The following is a 17,503-nucleotide window of genomic DNA, read 5'->3' as shown; positions in this document are numbered from 1 at the left end:
ATGTGTCTCTAGGCCTGCTGTGTGTGTGTGTCTAGGTCTGCTGTGTGTGTCTCCTCCTCCTCGGACGTTTCCTCTCCAGGGCACAAGAGGCCAAGCCAACCCAAATATGGCATGCCTATTTCAAGCCTCTCCTTGCCTCATATCTGTTGATATCCCACTGGCCAAGGTAAGTTACAAGGTCAAGCCCAAAGACAATGGGAGAGGAAGACCACTTGTGCCTGCTGGGAGTCAGTGTCAAAGGTGTGAATGTATAGTCCAACTATAAGAGAGTGAAGAATCAGTAACAGTAATTCAATCTACAGTTTTTGAAGGCTACTCTATTATCCTATTTTGATGATACAACAAGAAGGACCAGAGGAAGTAATATCTCACAGCAACCTGCCCCAGACAGAAAGGAATATGTTCAATCCAGGGGCATAGTGGCTCATGCCTGTGATCCCCACACTTTGGGAGGCTGAGACAGGAGGATTGCTTGAGTCCAGGAGTTTCAAGACCAGCCTGGGCCACATAGTGAAACCCCCATCTCTACAAAAAATAAAAAGTTATCCAGGTGTGGTGGCACATGCCTGTAGTCCCAGCTAGTCAGGAGGCTGAGGCAGAAGATCACTTGAGCCTGGGAGGTTGAGGCTGCAGTGAGCTATGATCACACCACTGCACTCCAGCCTGGGTAACAGAGTGAGACCTTGTCCCTAAAAGAAAAAGAAATATGTTCAATCCGAGCAGTAAGATAGTTAAAATATTTTTAAGAGAACTTTAAGATTATTAAGGATGGCCAGGCATGGTGACTCACGCCTGTAATCCCAGCAATTTGGGAGGCCAAGGTGGGAGGATCACTTGAGGCCAGGAGTTTGAGACCAGCCTGGCCAACATGGCAAAACCCCGTCTTTAATAAAAATACAAAATAATTAGCCATGCATGGTGGTATGTGCCTGTAATCCAAGCTACTCAGGAGGCTGAGGCAGGAGAATCGCTTGAACCCAGGAGTCAGAGGTTAAAGTGAGTCTCATGGAGTGGCAGGCTAGAAACATAGCTTGGCTTCCATGAGCTATTCTGCTTGCCCTAGGTTAGTCCCATCCTTGGCCAACACCCTGCAAAAGGTTTGGTTTGCACCTGCCTGGTGCTGACATCATTAAAGGTCTCACACCTGACTCACTTGGCCACGCTTGAGCCTCTTGTATCCTGTTAGCCTTTTTCCTTCATAAGGTTTGTTTTGCTGTTCTTTTTCTAAGTCCTCCTTTTTCTTTTTTCTTTTTTTTTTTTTTTTTTTTTTTTTGGAGACTGTCTCACTCTGTCGCCCAGGCTGGAGCACAGTGGCATGATCATAGCTCACTGCAGCTTCAACCTCCCTGCTCAGGCGATCCTCACACCTCAGCCTCCCAAGTAGCTGGGACTATAGGCGTGCACCACCATGTCCAACTTAAGTCCTTATTTTGCATGTTGACATGCTGACATGGTGAGCTCAATAACATGCAACCGTTCTTTTTTTTTTTCTTTTTTTTTTTTGAGACGGAGTCTCACTCTGTCACCCCCCAGGCTGGAGTGCAGTGGCGCGATCTCTGCTCACTGCAAGCTCCGCCTCCCAGGTTCACTCCATTCTCCTGCCTCAGCCTCCCAAGTAGCTGGGACTACAGGCAGCCGCCACCATGCCCGGCTAATTTTTTGTATTTTTAGTAGAGACGGGGTTTCACCATGTTAGCCAGGATGGTCTCGATCTCCTGACCTCGTGATCCGCCCGCCTCGGCCTCCCAAAGTGCTGGGATTACAGGCGTGAGCCACTATGCCCGGCCGCAACCATTCTTGTTTTATAACATAAATCTGTAAGCCTATGAATTTCCCACTAGTTTCAGCCTTAGCTACATCATGAACATTTTGATATGTAGTAATGTCACTGTTGTTCATTCTTAAATAGATCAAATTTTCTTTACATTTCATCTTTGCTTGATGAGTTTATTTAGAAGTGTATTTTTAACTTATGTATCTGTGGAGTTTTTAGAAGATATCTTTTAATGATTTCAAATGTAATTGCAACATGGTGAGAGAATGTGGCCTGTATGATACCACTCCTTTAAAATGTATTGAAACTTGCTTTGTGTCCTAGTATTTGGTCAGTTTTTGAAAATGTTTCTTGTATTTGAACAGAACATGTATTCTCTAATTCTGGGACACTGTATTAGTCTGTTCTCAAGCTGCTAATAAAGACATACCCTAGGGCCGGATGTGGTGGCTCACACCTGTAATGCCAGTGCTTTGGGATGCCACACCGGGCGAATCAAGAGGTCAGGAGTTCGAGACCAGCCTAACCAACATGGTGAAACCCCCATCTCTACTAAAAATACAAAAATAGGGCCGGGTGCGGTGGCTCAAGCCTGTAATCCCAGCACTTTGGGAGGCCGAAGCGAGCAGATCACGAGGTCAGGAGTTTGAGACCAACCTGGCTGACATGGTGAAACCCCATCTCTACTAAAAATACAAAAATTAGCTGGATGTGGTGGTATGTGCCTGTAGTCCCAGCTACTTGGGAGGCTGAGCCAAGAGAATCACTGGAACCCGGGAGGCAGAGGCTGCACTGAGCTGAGATCGCACCACTGCACTCCAGCCTGGGTGACAAAGTGAGACTCTTTCTTGGAAAAAAAAAAAAATACAAAAATTAGCCAGGCACGGTGGTATGCACCTGTAATCCCAGCTACTCAGGAGGCTGAGGCAGGAGAATTGCTTGAACCCAGGAGGCGGAGGTTGCAGCGAGCCGAGATTGTGCCACTGCACTCCAGCCTGGTTGACAGAGCAAGACTCCGTCTCAGAAAAAAAAAAAAAAAAGACATACCCAAGACCAGGTAATTTATAAAGGAAAGAGGTTCAATTGACTGACAGTTCCACATGGCTGGGGAGGCCTCACAATCATGGCGAGAGAGTAAGGGACGTCTTACATGGCGGCAGGCAAGAAGAAATTGTGGAGGGAACTCCCCTTCATAAACCATCAGATCTCCTGAGACTTGTTCACTATCAGCACGGGAAAGACCCGCCCCATGATTCAATTACCTCCCACCAAGTCCCTCCCACAACATGTGGGAATTATGGGAGCTACAATTCAAGGTCAGATTTGGGTGGGGATGCAGCCAAACCATATAAGACACACAGTTTGAAATGTATTTATTAGGCCAAACTTGTTCACTGTTGCTTCAGTGATCTGTTGGTGCATAACTAACCACTACAGATTTTAGTGGCTTAAAACACTATTTTGTCATGAATCTGCACCCTGGGCTGGACTCAGCTGGGCAGGCAGGCTAGTCTTTCCTACGACTGTATTCTGCTAGCAGATTGACTGAAGGCTTGGCTCAGCTGGGACGTTGGGATGAGTAGGACTCTCTTCCTCCCCACGTACTCTCAGGCCCTTTACCTCTCCCATGGGTCTCTCCAAAAGAGTAGCTGGACTTCCCACATGACTTACAGGGCTCCAGGAACACAAAAACAAAGCTATCAGGCTTTCTTAAGGCTTAGACTTGGAACTGGTAGAATATTGCGTCTGCCACATTCTATTTGTCAAAATAAGTTCCAGCCCAATCCAGATTTAAGTGGAGGGGTTACACAAGGGAATGGATACCCGGAGAAGTGGTTCATTTGGAGACTACTCATATATTAGACTGCTACAATTGTATTTTTCAGCTGTTTGAACTATTAATTACTAGAAGAGATAACCCACACTCACACCCAGCAGTGAGGATGGATTCCTCAGTTTCTCCTTTATGTTCTCTTAGTTTTGAGCCTTTAATTTTTTTTTTTTTCCAGACAGGGTCTTGCTGTCTCCCATACTGGAGTGCAGCAGCACAATCATGGCTCACTGCAGCCTCAGCCTCTCCAGTTCAAGTGATCATGCCCCTTCAGCCACCCAAGTAACTGGGAAATAGCCATGTACCACTATGCTTGGCTAATTTTTTAAATTTTTGTAGAGACAGGGTGTCACTATATTACCTGGGCTAGTCTGGAACTCCTGAACTCAAGCAGTCTTCCTGCCTTGGCCTCCCAAAGTGCTAGGATTATAGGCATAAGCCACTGCAGCCAGCCTGGCCTTAAATATTTGAGGCTATATTATTAGGTGCATACAAGTTTAGAATGGTTATACCTTGCTTATGAATTAAACCTTTTATTGCATATATGACCCTCTCTATCACTAGTAATTCTAATTCTTTTAGGCTTAAAATCTATTTTGCCTTCTATTAATATTGATATGCTATACTTATTATGGTTAATACTTGCGTGGTAAATCTTTCTCCATTCTTTTACTTTGATCTTTGATCTTTTCTGGGTCCTTAATGGGTGTGTCTCTTTTTTTATTTATTTTATTTATTTATTTTATTATTATTATTTTTTTAGACAGAGTCCCACTCTGTCACCAGGCTGGAGTGCAGTGGCACAATCTCGGCTCACTGCAACCTCCAACTCCCTGGTTCAGGCTATTCTCCTGCCTCAGCCTCCTGAGTAGCTGGGATTACAGGCACGCACCACCATGCCCAGCTCATTTTTTAAAAATATTTTTAGTAGAGATGGGGTTTCACCATGTTGGCCAGGATGGTCTCTATCTCCTGACCTTGTGATCCGCCCACCTCATCGTCCCAAAGTGTGGTGTGTCTCTTATAAGCATATGGCTGGTCTTTGTTTATTTTTATTTTTTGTTTATTTTTTGAGATGGAGTCTCACTTTGCTACCCAGGCTGGAGTGCAGTGGTGCGATCTCGGCTCACTGCAATATCTGCCTCCCAGGTTCAAGTGATTCTCCTGCCTCAGCCTCCTGAGTAGCTGGGATTACAGGCATGTGCCACCACACCTGGCTAATTTTTGTATTTTTATTAGAGAGGGTTTCACTATATTGGTCAGGCTGGTCTCGAACTTCTGACCTCAGGTATCCACCCACCTCAACCTCCCAAAATGCTGGGATTACAGGTGTGAGCCACTGTGCCGGCCAGAAGGTCAGTTTACAAGGGTTCTGCAGATGCCCCTGAGGCAGCTAGAGGCCTCACAGTGTGTCAGTTTAACTCTGAATTTCTGCTTTCACTTTGATTTTGGCCTCTGAGGCTTTCTTACTCAGCTCAGTAACACTTAAAAAAAAAAAAAAAAAAAAAAAAAAAAACCTTCTGTGTGGTTTGTACAGCATTTTAAATTGTTGCTGCAGGAGGGTTGATCTGAGTGTTTTGCTCACTATACTGTCAGAAAAGGGAATCTATTATTTCTTTAAATATTTCCTCCTCTCCATCTCTTTCCCCTTCCTCTTGGAACTCACAGTTCACATATTAGAACTCCTGGATCTCTCCTCTAACTGTCCTGCTCTTCCTCTTATAATTCCCATCTCTTTATACTTGTTCTCTGGGTTTTGAGATTTTTTTTTATTTTATCTTCTAGGTCTCTTGTTTTGTTATCAATGTTTACCATTCCCTCTTCCATTAATTTTTTAAAATTATGATTTGCTGTTGTTGTACAATGTCTTTTCTTTTCTTTCTTTTTCTTTTCTTTTCTTTTTTTTTTTTTTTTTTTTTGAGACAGATTCTCACTGTGTCACCCAGGTTGGAGTGCAGTGGCATGATCTTGGCTCACTGCAATCTCCATCTCCTGGGTTCAAGCAATTCTCCTGCCTCAGCCTCATGAGTAGCAGTGATTACAGGCGTGCACCACCACACCCAGCTAATTTTTGTATTTTTAGTAGAGAGAAGGTTTCACCATGTTGACCTGGCTGGTCTTGAACTCCTGACCTCAGGTGATTCACCTGCCTCAGCCTCCCAAAGTGCTGGGATTACAGGCATGAGCCACTGTCCCCAGCCAAATACAATGTCTTTTTATGCCATTGACAATTCTTCTAAGGTGGAACCATGGTGATAGTGATGGTGGTGATGATGAAGATGGTGATAGTGATGCTGATAGTGATGGTGGTGATATGATGATGGTGATGGTGGTGATGATAGTGATGGTGGTGATAGTGATGGTGGTGATGTTAATGGTGGTGGTGATGGTGATAGTGATGGTGATGATGGTGATGGTGATAATGATGGTGATGGTGATAATGATGGTGGTGATAGGGTGATAGTGATAGTGATGGTGGTGGTGGTGGTTATGATGTGATGGTGATCGTGATGGTGGTGGTGGTGGTGATGATGGTGATGGTGATGATGCTGATAGTGATGGTGGTGATGATGGTGTTGGTATTGGTGATAGTGATGGTGGTGATGATGATTATGATGATGTGATGGTGATGGTGACAGTGATGGTGACGATGATGGTGATGGTGATAGTGATGGTGGTGATGATGGTGATGGTGATGATGCTGATAGTGATGGTGGTGATGATGGTGGTGGTGATAGTGATGGTGGTGATGATGGTGATAGTGATAGTGATGGTGGTGATTATAGTGATGGTGATAGTGAAGGTGGTGATGATAATGGTGGCAATGGTGATGATGGTGATGGTGATGATGCTGATAGTGATGGTGGTGATGATGATGATGGTGTTGGTGTTGGTGATAGTGATGGTGGTGATGATGATTATGATGATCTGATGGTGATGGTGACAGTGATGGTGACGATGATGGTGATGGTGATAGTGATGGTGGCAATGATGGTGATGGTGATGATGCTGATAGTGATGGTGGTGATTATGGTGGTGGCGATAGTGATGGTGGTGATGATGGTGGTGGTGGTGATGATGGTGATAGTGATAGTGATGGTGGTGATTATAGTGATGGTGATAGTGAAGGTGGTGATGATGATGGTGGTGGTGGTGATGATGGTGATGGTGATGATGCTGATAGTGATGGTGGTGATGATGGTGACAGTGATGGTGGTGATGATGATTATGATGATCACGATGGTGATGGTGACAGTGATGTGACAATGGTGATAGTGATGGTGGTGACAATGATGGCGATATAAAGTTTCCATTCATTCATTTACTATTATGTGAGATATCCTACTTTTTCTTCTTCTCTCTGGCACCTCGGTCCCCTTAAGTCTATTGACATTTTCTTATTCTCACTCATAGCTCTTTGGCTTTCAGGGGGAGCCTTTAGGGTCTCCTATACAGTGGAGAAAGGTAAGGTAACAGGCAGGATGCCACTCCTGTGATGAGCACCAGGAGGAAGTGAAGAGGTCTCAGAGCTGAAGTTGTTGGCAGCTCCCATGTTCAGGGATGGGGGAAATCTCCCAGTCCTCTCACCCCACAGAGCTCTCAGACTGTATTAGTTCGTTTTCACGCTGCTGATAAAGACATACCTGAGACTGGGCAATTTACAAAAGAAAGAGGTTTAATGGACTCACAGTTCTATGTTGCTGGGGAGGCCTCACAATCATGGTGGAAGGTGAAAGGCACTTCTTACATGGTGGCAGATAACAGAAGAATGACAGCCAAGTGAAAGGGGTCTCCCCTTATAAAACCATCAGATCTCGTGAGACTTATTCACTACCACAAGAACAGTCTGGGGGAATCATGGGGGAAATCACCCCATGATTCAATTATCTCTCACTGGGTCCCTCCCACAACATGAGGGAATTATGGGAGCTACAATTAAAGATGAGATTTGGGTGGGGACACAGCCAAACCATATCACCCACATTCTCCCCAGGCCAGAGAGGCCCTACTAGGACCTCATAAGGAGACTGCATGCATGGGACCTAAGGGGATCCTATTCCTATTGGGAATCCCAGCGTCTTGGGCCCTATACCAGGCCTCTGAGTTCCTGATCCCCTCACTGCTGGCCCACTGGAGAGTGAGAGTCCCTGTGGCTGCTTCCTTTCCTAGAGATTTCAGGTGAGCTTACCATGTCACATGAAGGTTTCAGGCCCTGCTGTCAGACTCCCTCTTCCTGGCTTCTCCTTAGCTCCGGACGTGGAACTGAATACAAGTTGGGAGGAACATTCAGTCTACTCCTCCTACTCTCTACCAATTTTTTTAACAGCTGGTAGACCAAGAAAGCATGTCTGTGGGCCATCTATTTACACATTTTGGTCTTGCATATTCTTTTTAGGAATAATATGTTATTTTGTTTGTTTTTTTAGACAGTCTCGCTCTGTTGCCCAGGCTGGAGTGCAGTGGTGCGATATCAGTTCACTGTAACCCCTGCCTCCTGGATTCAAGTGATTCTCCTGCCTCAGTCTTCCAAGTAGCACGTGCCTCCACACCCAGCTAATTTTTGTATTTTTAGTAGAGAGAAGGTTTCACCATGTTGACCTGGCTGGTCTCAAACTCCAGATCTCAGATGATCTGCCCACCTCGGCCTCCCAAAGTGCTACGATTACAGGCGTGAGCCACCATGCCTGGCCAGGAATAATATGTTATTGTACTTATATGGATGTACCTTAATTTATTTAACCAGACCACCTCCCAGGTTTTAATTTTTAATATCATACCATACAAGGTATTGTCTTTATAGATTCTTCACCAGCCTGCCACTGTTATTCTAAATTTGCAATACCCGATTCCCAAAGCTCCACGATGATAATAATAACAATATTACCATTTACTGAGGGCCTGTTATGTGCTAAAGTCCAGTTCTAGGACCTTATCTGTATTAACTTATTTAAGGTGTAGTACAGCTTTATTTTCATCCTGATTTTACAGACAAGGAAACTACGTCTCAGAGATACTGTATGACTTGTTCAAGGTCACACAGCTGGTAGGTGATGGAGCCAAACTTCAAAGTTCTCATGTTTTTCTCCATCCTATTATACACAGAGAATGCTGTGTGTCAGACTTCCAGTTCAGGGTTTGCAGTGTACTAACCATACTTCCCTTGCCAGGAGAGGTTAGCCACCTGGATTCAGATACTTGTAAGGCAGTCACCTTTCCCCAGCAGTGTAGAGAGGGCAAATGAGATAATGCACCTGTAAGTACTTCAAAACTTTTAGCATGCCATACAAACAGAAGGGATAATTAAGAGATTATTGTGGAGTATGCAGATAACCTTGTTTATTTAAAGCACCTTAGCCCATTGACACATGTGGAGATGTCCAGAGACCTGGTCAAATCCTCAAATCGAATATTGCTGACAGCAGAAGAATTTCTCCCATAAAATGCCATAATGTGTCATTTAAAAATGTAAGTAACTCTTGGCCAGGCCCGGTGGCTCACACCTGTAATCCCAGCACTTTGGGAGGCGGAGGCAGGTGGATCACTTGAGGTCAGGAGTTTGAGACCAGCCTGGCCAATGTGATAAAACCCCATCTGTTTTAAAATACAAAAAATGGCCAAGCATGGTGGTGTGTGCATGTAATCCCAGCTACTCAGGAAGCTGAGGCAGGAGAATAGCTTGAACCTGGGAGGCAGAAGTTGTAGTGAGCCGAGATTGCACCACTGCACTCCAACCTGGGCAACAGAGCTGCATCTCAAAAAAAAAAAAAGAAAAAAGAAAAGTAAATAACTCTTTAAAATGTTTTATGATTACATAAACACAAGGCATAAAGATTAAAAAAAAATAGAGACAGAGTCTTGTTCTGTTGTTCAGGCTGGTGTGCAGTGGTACAATCATAGCTCACTGCAGCCTCAAACTCCTGGACTCAAGCAACCCTCCCACCTCAGCTTCCCACCATGCCTGGCTTATTTATAAGGATTTAAAGTTATTTGTGAGTGTTGTCTGGAGCACTTGCTGAAACTGTTTTGTGAATCAGTTTTTCTTAATTTCTTAAAACTGAATGAGGAATAAACCCTGTGTGAACTGGATGAGCCAAAAACCTGTTCTGAATTCCAGTCCACTCTTTAGTGGTTCAAAATTCCCTATTTCTGTCTCAGAAACATTGCTTTCTTTGGATTCTCCAATTTCTCCTCCCTTCTATTTCAATACTAGTGTTTGGCCTTTTTTTTTTTTTTTTTTTTCTTTTTGAGACAGAGTCCTGCTCTGTTGCCCAGGCTGGAGTGCAGTGGTGTGATCGCAGCTCACTGCCACTTCAGCCTCCTGGGATCAAGCAATTCTCATGCCTCAGCCTCCCAAGTAACTGGAATTACAGGCGTTCACCACCATGCCTGGCTCATTTTGGTGTTTCCAATAGAGATGGAGGTTTTACCATGTTGGCCAGGCTGGTCTCAAACTCCTGGCCTCAAGTGATCTGCCCACCTCAGCCTCACAAAGTGCTGGGATTACAGCCTCACAAAGTGCTGGGATTACATGGTGTGAGCTACCATGCCAGACCTAGTATTTGGCCTTCCCGTTTTTTTGTTTTTTTGTTTTTTTGGTTTTTTTTTTTTTTGAGGCAGAGTTTTGCTCTTGTTGCCCAGGCTGGAGTGCAATGGCGCGATCTCGGCTCACTGCAACCTCCGCCTCCCAGGTTCAATCAATTCTCCTATCTCAGCCTCCCCAGTAGCTGGGATTACAGGCGCCCTCCACCACACCCAGCCAAGTTTTGTATTTTTTAGTAGAGACAGGGTTTCGCCATGTTGGCCAGGCTGGTCCTGAACTCCTGACCTTAGATAATCTGCCTGCCTCGGCCTCCCAAAGTGCTGGGATTACAGGCATGAGCCACCGCGCCCAGCCATATTTGGCCTCCTATGGGAGGTCATTTCCACAAACAAGCAAGACTTTCTAATCATTTTCCAAGGATTACAAAATCTTGACTCATAAGTGATACAAATTCATGCCATGATTTGTAGTATTTGTAGCAAGTGACAAATAATACATATTATGTGCATTCAAGGTTGTCAGGGAGTTGGTTTTTGTTTTGTTTCTGAAACAGGGTCTTGCTCCATTGCCTAGGCTGGAGTACAGTGGCACGATCATAGGTCACTGCACCCTTGACCTCCTGGGCTCAAGTGATCCTCCCACCTCAGCATCTCAAACTGCTGGGACTGTAGTTGTGAGTCACCGTGCCCAGCCTTCCGGGGAGTTTAGATCTGTGACTAAGCAAAAAGAACAAATCTGGAGGCATCACTTTACCTGACTTCAAACTATACTATAAGGCTATCGTCACAAAAACAGCATGGTACTAATATAAAAATAGGCACAGACACCAATGGAACATAATAGAGAACCCAGAAATAAAGCCAAATACTTACAGCCAACTGATCTTCAACAAAGCAAATGAAAACAAAGTGGGGAAAGGACAGCAAATGGTGCTGAGATAATTGGCAAGCCACATGTAGAAGAATAAAACTGGATCCTCATCTCTCACCTTATACAAAAATCAACTCAGGATAGATCAAAGACTTAAATCTACAACCTGAAACCATAAACATTCTAGAAGATAACATCGGAAACACCCTAGACGTTGGCTTAGGCAAAGACTTTGTGACCAAGAACCCAAAAGCAAATGCAACAAAAACAAATAGATGGGACTTAATTAAACTAAAAAGCTTCGGCACTGCAAAAGAAATAATCAGCAGAGTTAACAGACACTGCACAGAGATTGGACTTTGGGGACTCAGGGTCAAAGGTGGGGGGTGGCGAGAGATAAAAGACTACACACTGGGCCAGGCGCGGCGGCTCACGCCTGTAATCTTAAGGGATACCTGAGCTCCTTCTAGGAGGTTCTGATTCAGTAGATCTGGGAGAGTCAAGAATCTGTAATCAGCTGATCTCTATCAAGAGCTGATTTTGGGCTAGCTCACGTGCTAAGTGTTTGGTAAGTTCATGTTCTCAGTTTATATCTTCATGACGATTTGAGCAATGTCAAGCCATAACCAATGTCGTCAATGACACCCCCGTTTTACAGATGAGGAAACTGAAGCTAAGAACATCCAAAAGGATTTGTTGGGGGGGTGGGGGAAGCTGCTTAAAAAAGTTATGCAACTAGTACACCTAGTAACTGGTCGACTGGAGATTCCAACTCAGGCCCAGCAACTCCAGACCCCACTCTCTCAATCACTGTGAGACATAAGACTTTTGGGGGAGCTTCTGGTGATTTTAGTGATTAGTCAGCTTTTCGCAAAGCCTCCTAGAAGCCCATGCCACTCTCAAAGGGTGCATGTGTTTGAAATTTATGGCCCATCCCCCTCCAGCGTTTCTGGAAGGAAAATAGTGTAGAAACAAGATCATCGGAGGGAATACGACGAGCAGCTGAACCTCTTATCAGCATTTCCCAGCCTTTGGGCTACTTCGCGAGGTCCTGGTCTCACAGGCGGACCCAATCTGGGAACCAAGGGAGAATCTTTCTGTACACCTGGCACTTCTCGTCACGCCCCGTCCCCCGAACACCCAATCCCAAGCCCGTTGGGCATGACTGATGTCCACTCAGAGCAATTATAATTGGCTATGGCGGACGATCGCTCCGCCTCCCGGACGACCCCGCCTCCCTTTCATTCTGAAAGAAAGAACCTCAGCCTGGGCGTCCAATGAGAAGCGCCTTCACCTCAAAGATCCCGCCTCTTTCGGCGTCGACCCCGCCCCGAGGCCGGAAGGGATGCCCGCCTCCCTTGGCGAGATGAGCCAATCGGAGGGCTCTCACGGCCAGATGGACGGCAGCCGGCCCAATCCGCCGGGCCTCACGCGGCGCCGCCCCGCCCCTCCGCCGGGCCCGAGTGGCGGCCGGGCGACGAGTGCGGGCCTCGGAGCGACTGCAGCGGCGGCGGCGGACGCGGCCTGAGGCGAGCGGCGGGGCGTGGGGCGGTGCCTCGGCCCGGGCTCGCCCTCGCCGGCGGGAGCGTCCATGGCCCCCGGGCGCCGGCGGGGCGCGGCCGCGGCCTGAGGGGCCATGTCCGGGGTGGTGCGGACCCTCAGCCGCTGCCTGCTGCCGGCCGAGGCCGGCGGGGCCCGCGAGCGCAGGGCGGGCAGCGGCGCGCGCGACGCGGAGCGCGAGGCCCGGAGGCGTAGCCGCGACATCGACGCGCTGCTGGCCCGCGAGCGGCGCGCGGTCCGGCGCCTGGTGAAGATCCTGTTGCTGGGCGCGGGCGAGAGCGGCAAGTCCACGTTCCTCAAGCAGATGCGCATCATCCACGGCCGCGAGTTCGACCAGAAGGCGCTGCTGGAGTTCCGCGACACCATCTTCGACAACATCCTCAAGGTGACGCGCGCCCCCTGCCCAGCACCTGCACCCAGGTGGGCCGGGGCGCTAACCCCCGCCCTGGGCCCCTCCGTGGTCCGCCGCCGCGGGCGGGGACCCCTGGGGCGAGGATGCTGGATCCAGCCCCGCCTGCACCCCACTCCCCCTGACCCATTCCCCGAGGCCTGCTGGCGTCGTCTCTGCCCCACCCCGTCTCGCCCTTTTTGAGATGGGGTCTCGCTGTGTTTCCCAGGCTTGAGTGCAGTGGCGCCCTCACAGCTCACTGCAGCCTCGACCTCCCAGGCTCAAGCCCTACTCCCTTCTTAGCCTCCCAAAGTAGTGGGATTACAGGCGCGCACCACCAGCCCAGCTAATTTTTAAGTTTTTTTTGTAGAGATGGGGTCTTGCCGTGTTGCCCAGGCTGGTCTCAGTCTCCTGGCCTCAAGTGATCCTCCTGCCTTGGTCTCCCTCAAGTGCTGGGATTATAGGCATGAGTCATGGCGCCCGGTCTGCCTCTGCCCTCTCTAGGGTGCCTGGGGACCGTGGGAGTGGGAACTCGGGCCAGCTTCTGGGGATGGGGAGTGGGGGCTTGGCACTTAGCCCCCTCCTGGATGTGCCCTAGCAGAATGGTATCTGTCCATTTCCCACTGGAAGATTTGTGGGATAGGAGCCCAACTTGCCCTGCCCTCCGGCTGAGCTTAGAAGAAGAGCAGTGGAGACTGGACAGGAACCAGCCATGAGACTCTTTTTACTTTTCTGTTTTTTTAGAAAGGCTCTCACTCTCTTGCCCAGGCTGGTCTCAAGCCATCCTCCCACCTGGGCCTCCCAAAGTGCTGAGATTACAGGTGTGAGCCACACTTTCTAATAGGAAAACTTCAAATGTATGCAAAAGTAGAGAAAATAGTAGATTGACTGTAAAGTACCTACAGCCCAACTAAAGCAGTCATCAATTCTGTGCCAATCCTATTCACCTGTGCCCTCCCCATGGTCTCCAAGCAAATACAACTTTGTGTAGTTGGATTAGGAAACGTTTTAGGATGTATATGAGTGGCTAAAAGATGAGGCCTCCATGTAAAAACACAACTGCAGTAGCATTAGCAAACCTAAACATTAGTAATAGCTCATTATCACCAGATATCCAGTGTTCAGAATTCCTCCATTGTGGCATAATTGTTTTGTTTGACTCGACATGCATTGCAATGAATCTCCAGATTCTCCTGTCTCTTGCTTCCTTTTTTCTCTTTGCCATATTTGTGAAAGAAGCTGTAGACGTCGGCCAGGTGTGATGGCTCGTGCCTGTAATCCCTGCACTTTGGGAAGCTGAGGCAGGAGGATCACTTGAGGCCAGAAGTTTGAGACCAACCTGGGCAACATAGCAAGACCTCAGTGCCACAAAAATGAACACATTAGTTGGGCATGGTGGAATGCACCTGTAGTCCCAGTTGCTTGAGCGGCTGAGGTAGGAGAATTGGTTGAGCCTGGGAGGTTGAGGCTGCAGTGAGCCATGTTTGGGCCACTGCACTCCAGCCTGAGTGGCAGTGAAAAAAATAAAAGAACCATAGAGTTGATAAAGTCGGGGTTCCAGTCTCTCAGTACCGTGAGCCTGTGTTAAAGGGCCCCAAGGAAGATCTGGAGGAAACTGATGATGAGGGAACAGTGCAGCCTGGCTTACACCTAAATAGCGTCCTTTGTCCTCCCTCCCTTTTTCCTTCCTTCCTTTCTTCCTTCCTTTCCTTCCTTCCTTTCTTCCTTCCTTTCCTTCCTTTCCTTCCTTTCCTTCCTTTCCTTCCTTTCCTTCCTTTCCTTCCTTTCCTTCCTTTCCTTTCTTTCCTTCCCGCTTTCCTTCCTTTTCTTCCTTTCTTTCTCCCTTCCTTCCTTTTTTCTTTTCTTCCTTCCTCCCTTCCTTTCTTTTTTCTTTTCTTCCTTCCTCCCTTCCTTTCTCCCTCCCTCCCTTTCTTCCTTCCTCCCTCCCTCCCTCCCTCCCTCCCTACCCTTTCCTTGTCCCCTCACCACTTTTTCCCCAGCCCATTTTGGGGAAACCAAGTTAGAGGCGAGGACAATCATCTCAAAGCAGATTCGGAGAGAAGTTTGCCATGCCAGAAAACCTGCCTGGAGACGAGGTTTTATGGTGCCTGGGAGATTTTAAATTTAGCAAAGCCCCGTAGAAACCTATCGGGTACATTTGTATCACTTACCCATAAGGACTCCTGCCTCAGCCCTAGAGATGAAGTGACTCCTTCCTGGGGTCTCTGTGCTGGAATCCTGGCCTCCAGACTTCCAGGCCAGTATTCCCACTTGACATACTTCTCATGGAAATGTTTCATTTTCATAGAGCTCCTTTAGGGTTGTGAAGGGGAGAAAATAACTTGATAAAACACCCTTTTTCATTTTACCTCTTTGCAAAGGCTCTCGGTGCGTCAGAGCTCTGGTCAGATACTTCGTGAACTTTGAAGACTAGGTGCCCAGCTTAGCTCACTGGGAGCGTCTGTGTTCAAGTGCATTTGGCTGTCTCAGGGCCTGCCCTCTAACTTCTCTGTTGAAGATCCTGATTTTATTTTTGCTGCTTGCCCAGACCTCAGAACCAGGCAGGCATAAAAGTATAGCAGTTTGACTGTCTCTAGTTTCTTCCAACTCAGAAGATGGAGAAAGTATTTGGAAACATAGAATCTGAAATCTAAATCCGTGTATGAAGTGCGTGTTAGAAAACTCAACCTCCTGGCAGGAGAATGGGGTGAACCTGGGAGGCGGAGCTTGCAGTGAGCCGAGATCGCACCACTGCACTCTAGCCTGGGCAACTCAGCGAAACTCCGTCTGAAAAAAAAAAAAAAAAAAGAAAAAGAAAAAAAGAAAACTCAACCTCCTGATGCATAGAAACACTAACTTCCACTGACTTTCTTATCAGCAGAAACAAAATGTGTTAACTGGTGTCCTAGTTCTTCTTTCCAGCTTTGTTTTTTTACTAATTATAGTTCCATATTAAACTCACTTCATGTGTCGTGACCATTTCAATAACAAGTTAGAAATTCATCTTTCAATTTAAAACCAAAAATCATTTCCTCCTCGTCAGCCCCCACCCCCGCATTTTTATTCGAACAGATCACTTTGAGAAGAGACTATTTTATTTTTTTATATTTATTTTTTGAGACAGAGTCTCATTCTGTCACCCAGGCTGGAGTGCAGTGGCAGGATTATGGCTCACTGTGGCCTTGCCTCGCCTCGTGGGCTCAAGCAATCCTCCCACCTCAGCCTCCCAAGTAGCTGGGACTGTAGGTGTGTACCACCACACCCAGCTCATTTTTGTAGAGATGGGGTCTCACTATGTTGCCCAGGCTGGTCTTGAGCTCTTGAACTCAAGCGAACCACCTGCCTCAGCCTCCCAAAGTGCTGGGATTACATGTGTGAAATACTAAACCTGGCCAGGGAAGAGACTTTAAATAAATTGTTCTGCAGTGCCTTTAGTACTGGACATTTGAATGGCACCATTTAGAAGAATATTTGTGGCTATATAGAGGTTTAGTGTTGACAGGCTCCTTCTAGAGCATGGACTGTGTGCTGTACACATCGTGCCTGATCCTTTCAAATATGGTGTTGAATTTTCATAATGCTTCAGATGGTATTACCTGATTTAGTGAATGAGGAAATTGAGGATAGAGACATTAAAATCTGTTCAAAGTCAGCTACCTAATTAGCAGATGGCAGAGCTAGGAACTAAACATGCCTTTTTTAAAAATTAAACTTTTGATTTTGAGATAATTCTGGAGTCCTATGCAGTTGTAAGAAATAGTAGAGATCCCACATACCCTCTGCCAGCTTTCCCTCAGTGGTTATGTTCTGTAGAACTAGACAGCACAATCTTACAACCAGGATATTGACGTCGATACAGTCACGATACAGAGCCTTTCCATCAGAGAAGGACCCTTCATGTTGCTCTTTTGTAGCCACTCTCTCCCCTTCCTGTCCCAGACCCTGGCGGTGAATAATCTATTCTGTTGTTGTTTTGAGACAGAGTCTTGCTCTGTCGCCCAGGCTGGAGTGCAGTGGCGCAATCTCAGCTCACGGCAACCTCCGCCCTGGGGTTCAAGCGATTCTCCTGTCCCAGCCTCCCAGGTAGCTGGGATTACAGGCGCCCACCACCACGTCCAGCTAATTTTTGTGTATTTAGTAGAGACGGGGTTTTACCATGTTGGCCAGGCTGATCCCCAACTCCTGACCTCGTGATCCACCCGCCTCGGCCTCCCAAAGTGCCAGATGTGAGATACCGTGCCCCGCCTCTGTTCTTTAATTCGATAATTTTGTCATTTCATAAATGTCATGGCCAGGTGCAATGGCTCATGCCTGTAATCCCAGCACTTTGGGAGGCCAAGACAGGCAGATTGCTTGAACCCAGGAGTTCAAGACCAACCTGGGCAATATGGTGAAACCCCATCTCTACAAAAAATACAAAAATTGGCTGGGTGCAGTAGCAGGTGCCTGTAATCCCAGCTACTCAGTAGGCTGAGGCAGGAGAATCACTTGAACCTAGGAGGCATAGGTTGCAGTGCACAGAGAGCACGCCACTGTACC

General features: G+C 47.1%; 1 protein-coding gene across 3 annotated transcripts in view; it reads left to right on the top strand.

Moving 5' to 3' along the window:
• GNA12 (G protein subunit alpha 12) overlaps nucleotides 1–17,503 on the top strand; it is a 140,417-nt gene that overhangs the window by 14,146 nt on the left and 108,768 nt on the right. The window contains exon 1 of one of the 3 annotated variants that reach the window (XM_001137357.7): nucleotides 12,506–12,961. The exons of 1 other annotated variant lie outside the window; for it this stretch is intronic. In XM_001137357.7, coding sequence (XP_001137357.2) covers nucleotides 12,653–12,961 — 309 coding nt within the window. In that variant the 5' untranslated portion in view covers nucleotides 12,506–12,652. Of the gene's footprint in view, nucleotides 1–12,505; nucleotides 12,997–17,503 lie in introns of those variants that run through there. One more of the 3 variants, XM_054687359.2, reaches the window with a different exon arrangement.

Source organism: Pan troglodytes, chromosome 6, assembly GCF_028858775.2.
Source record: "Pan troglodytes isolate AG18354 chromosome 6, NHGRI_mPanTro3-v2.0_pri, whole genome shotgun sequence".
In the NCBI taxonomy this organism is placed as follows: domain Eukaryota; kingdom Metazoa; phylum Chordata; class Mammalia; order Primates; family Hominidae; genus Pan; species Pan troglodytes.
The sequence above is the reverse complement of the archived record's forward strand: the minus strand, read 5'-3'. Positions and strand labels throughout refer to the sequence as shown.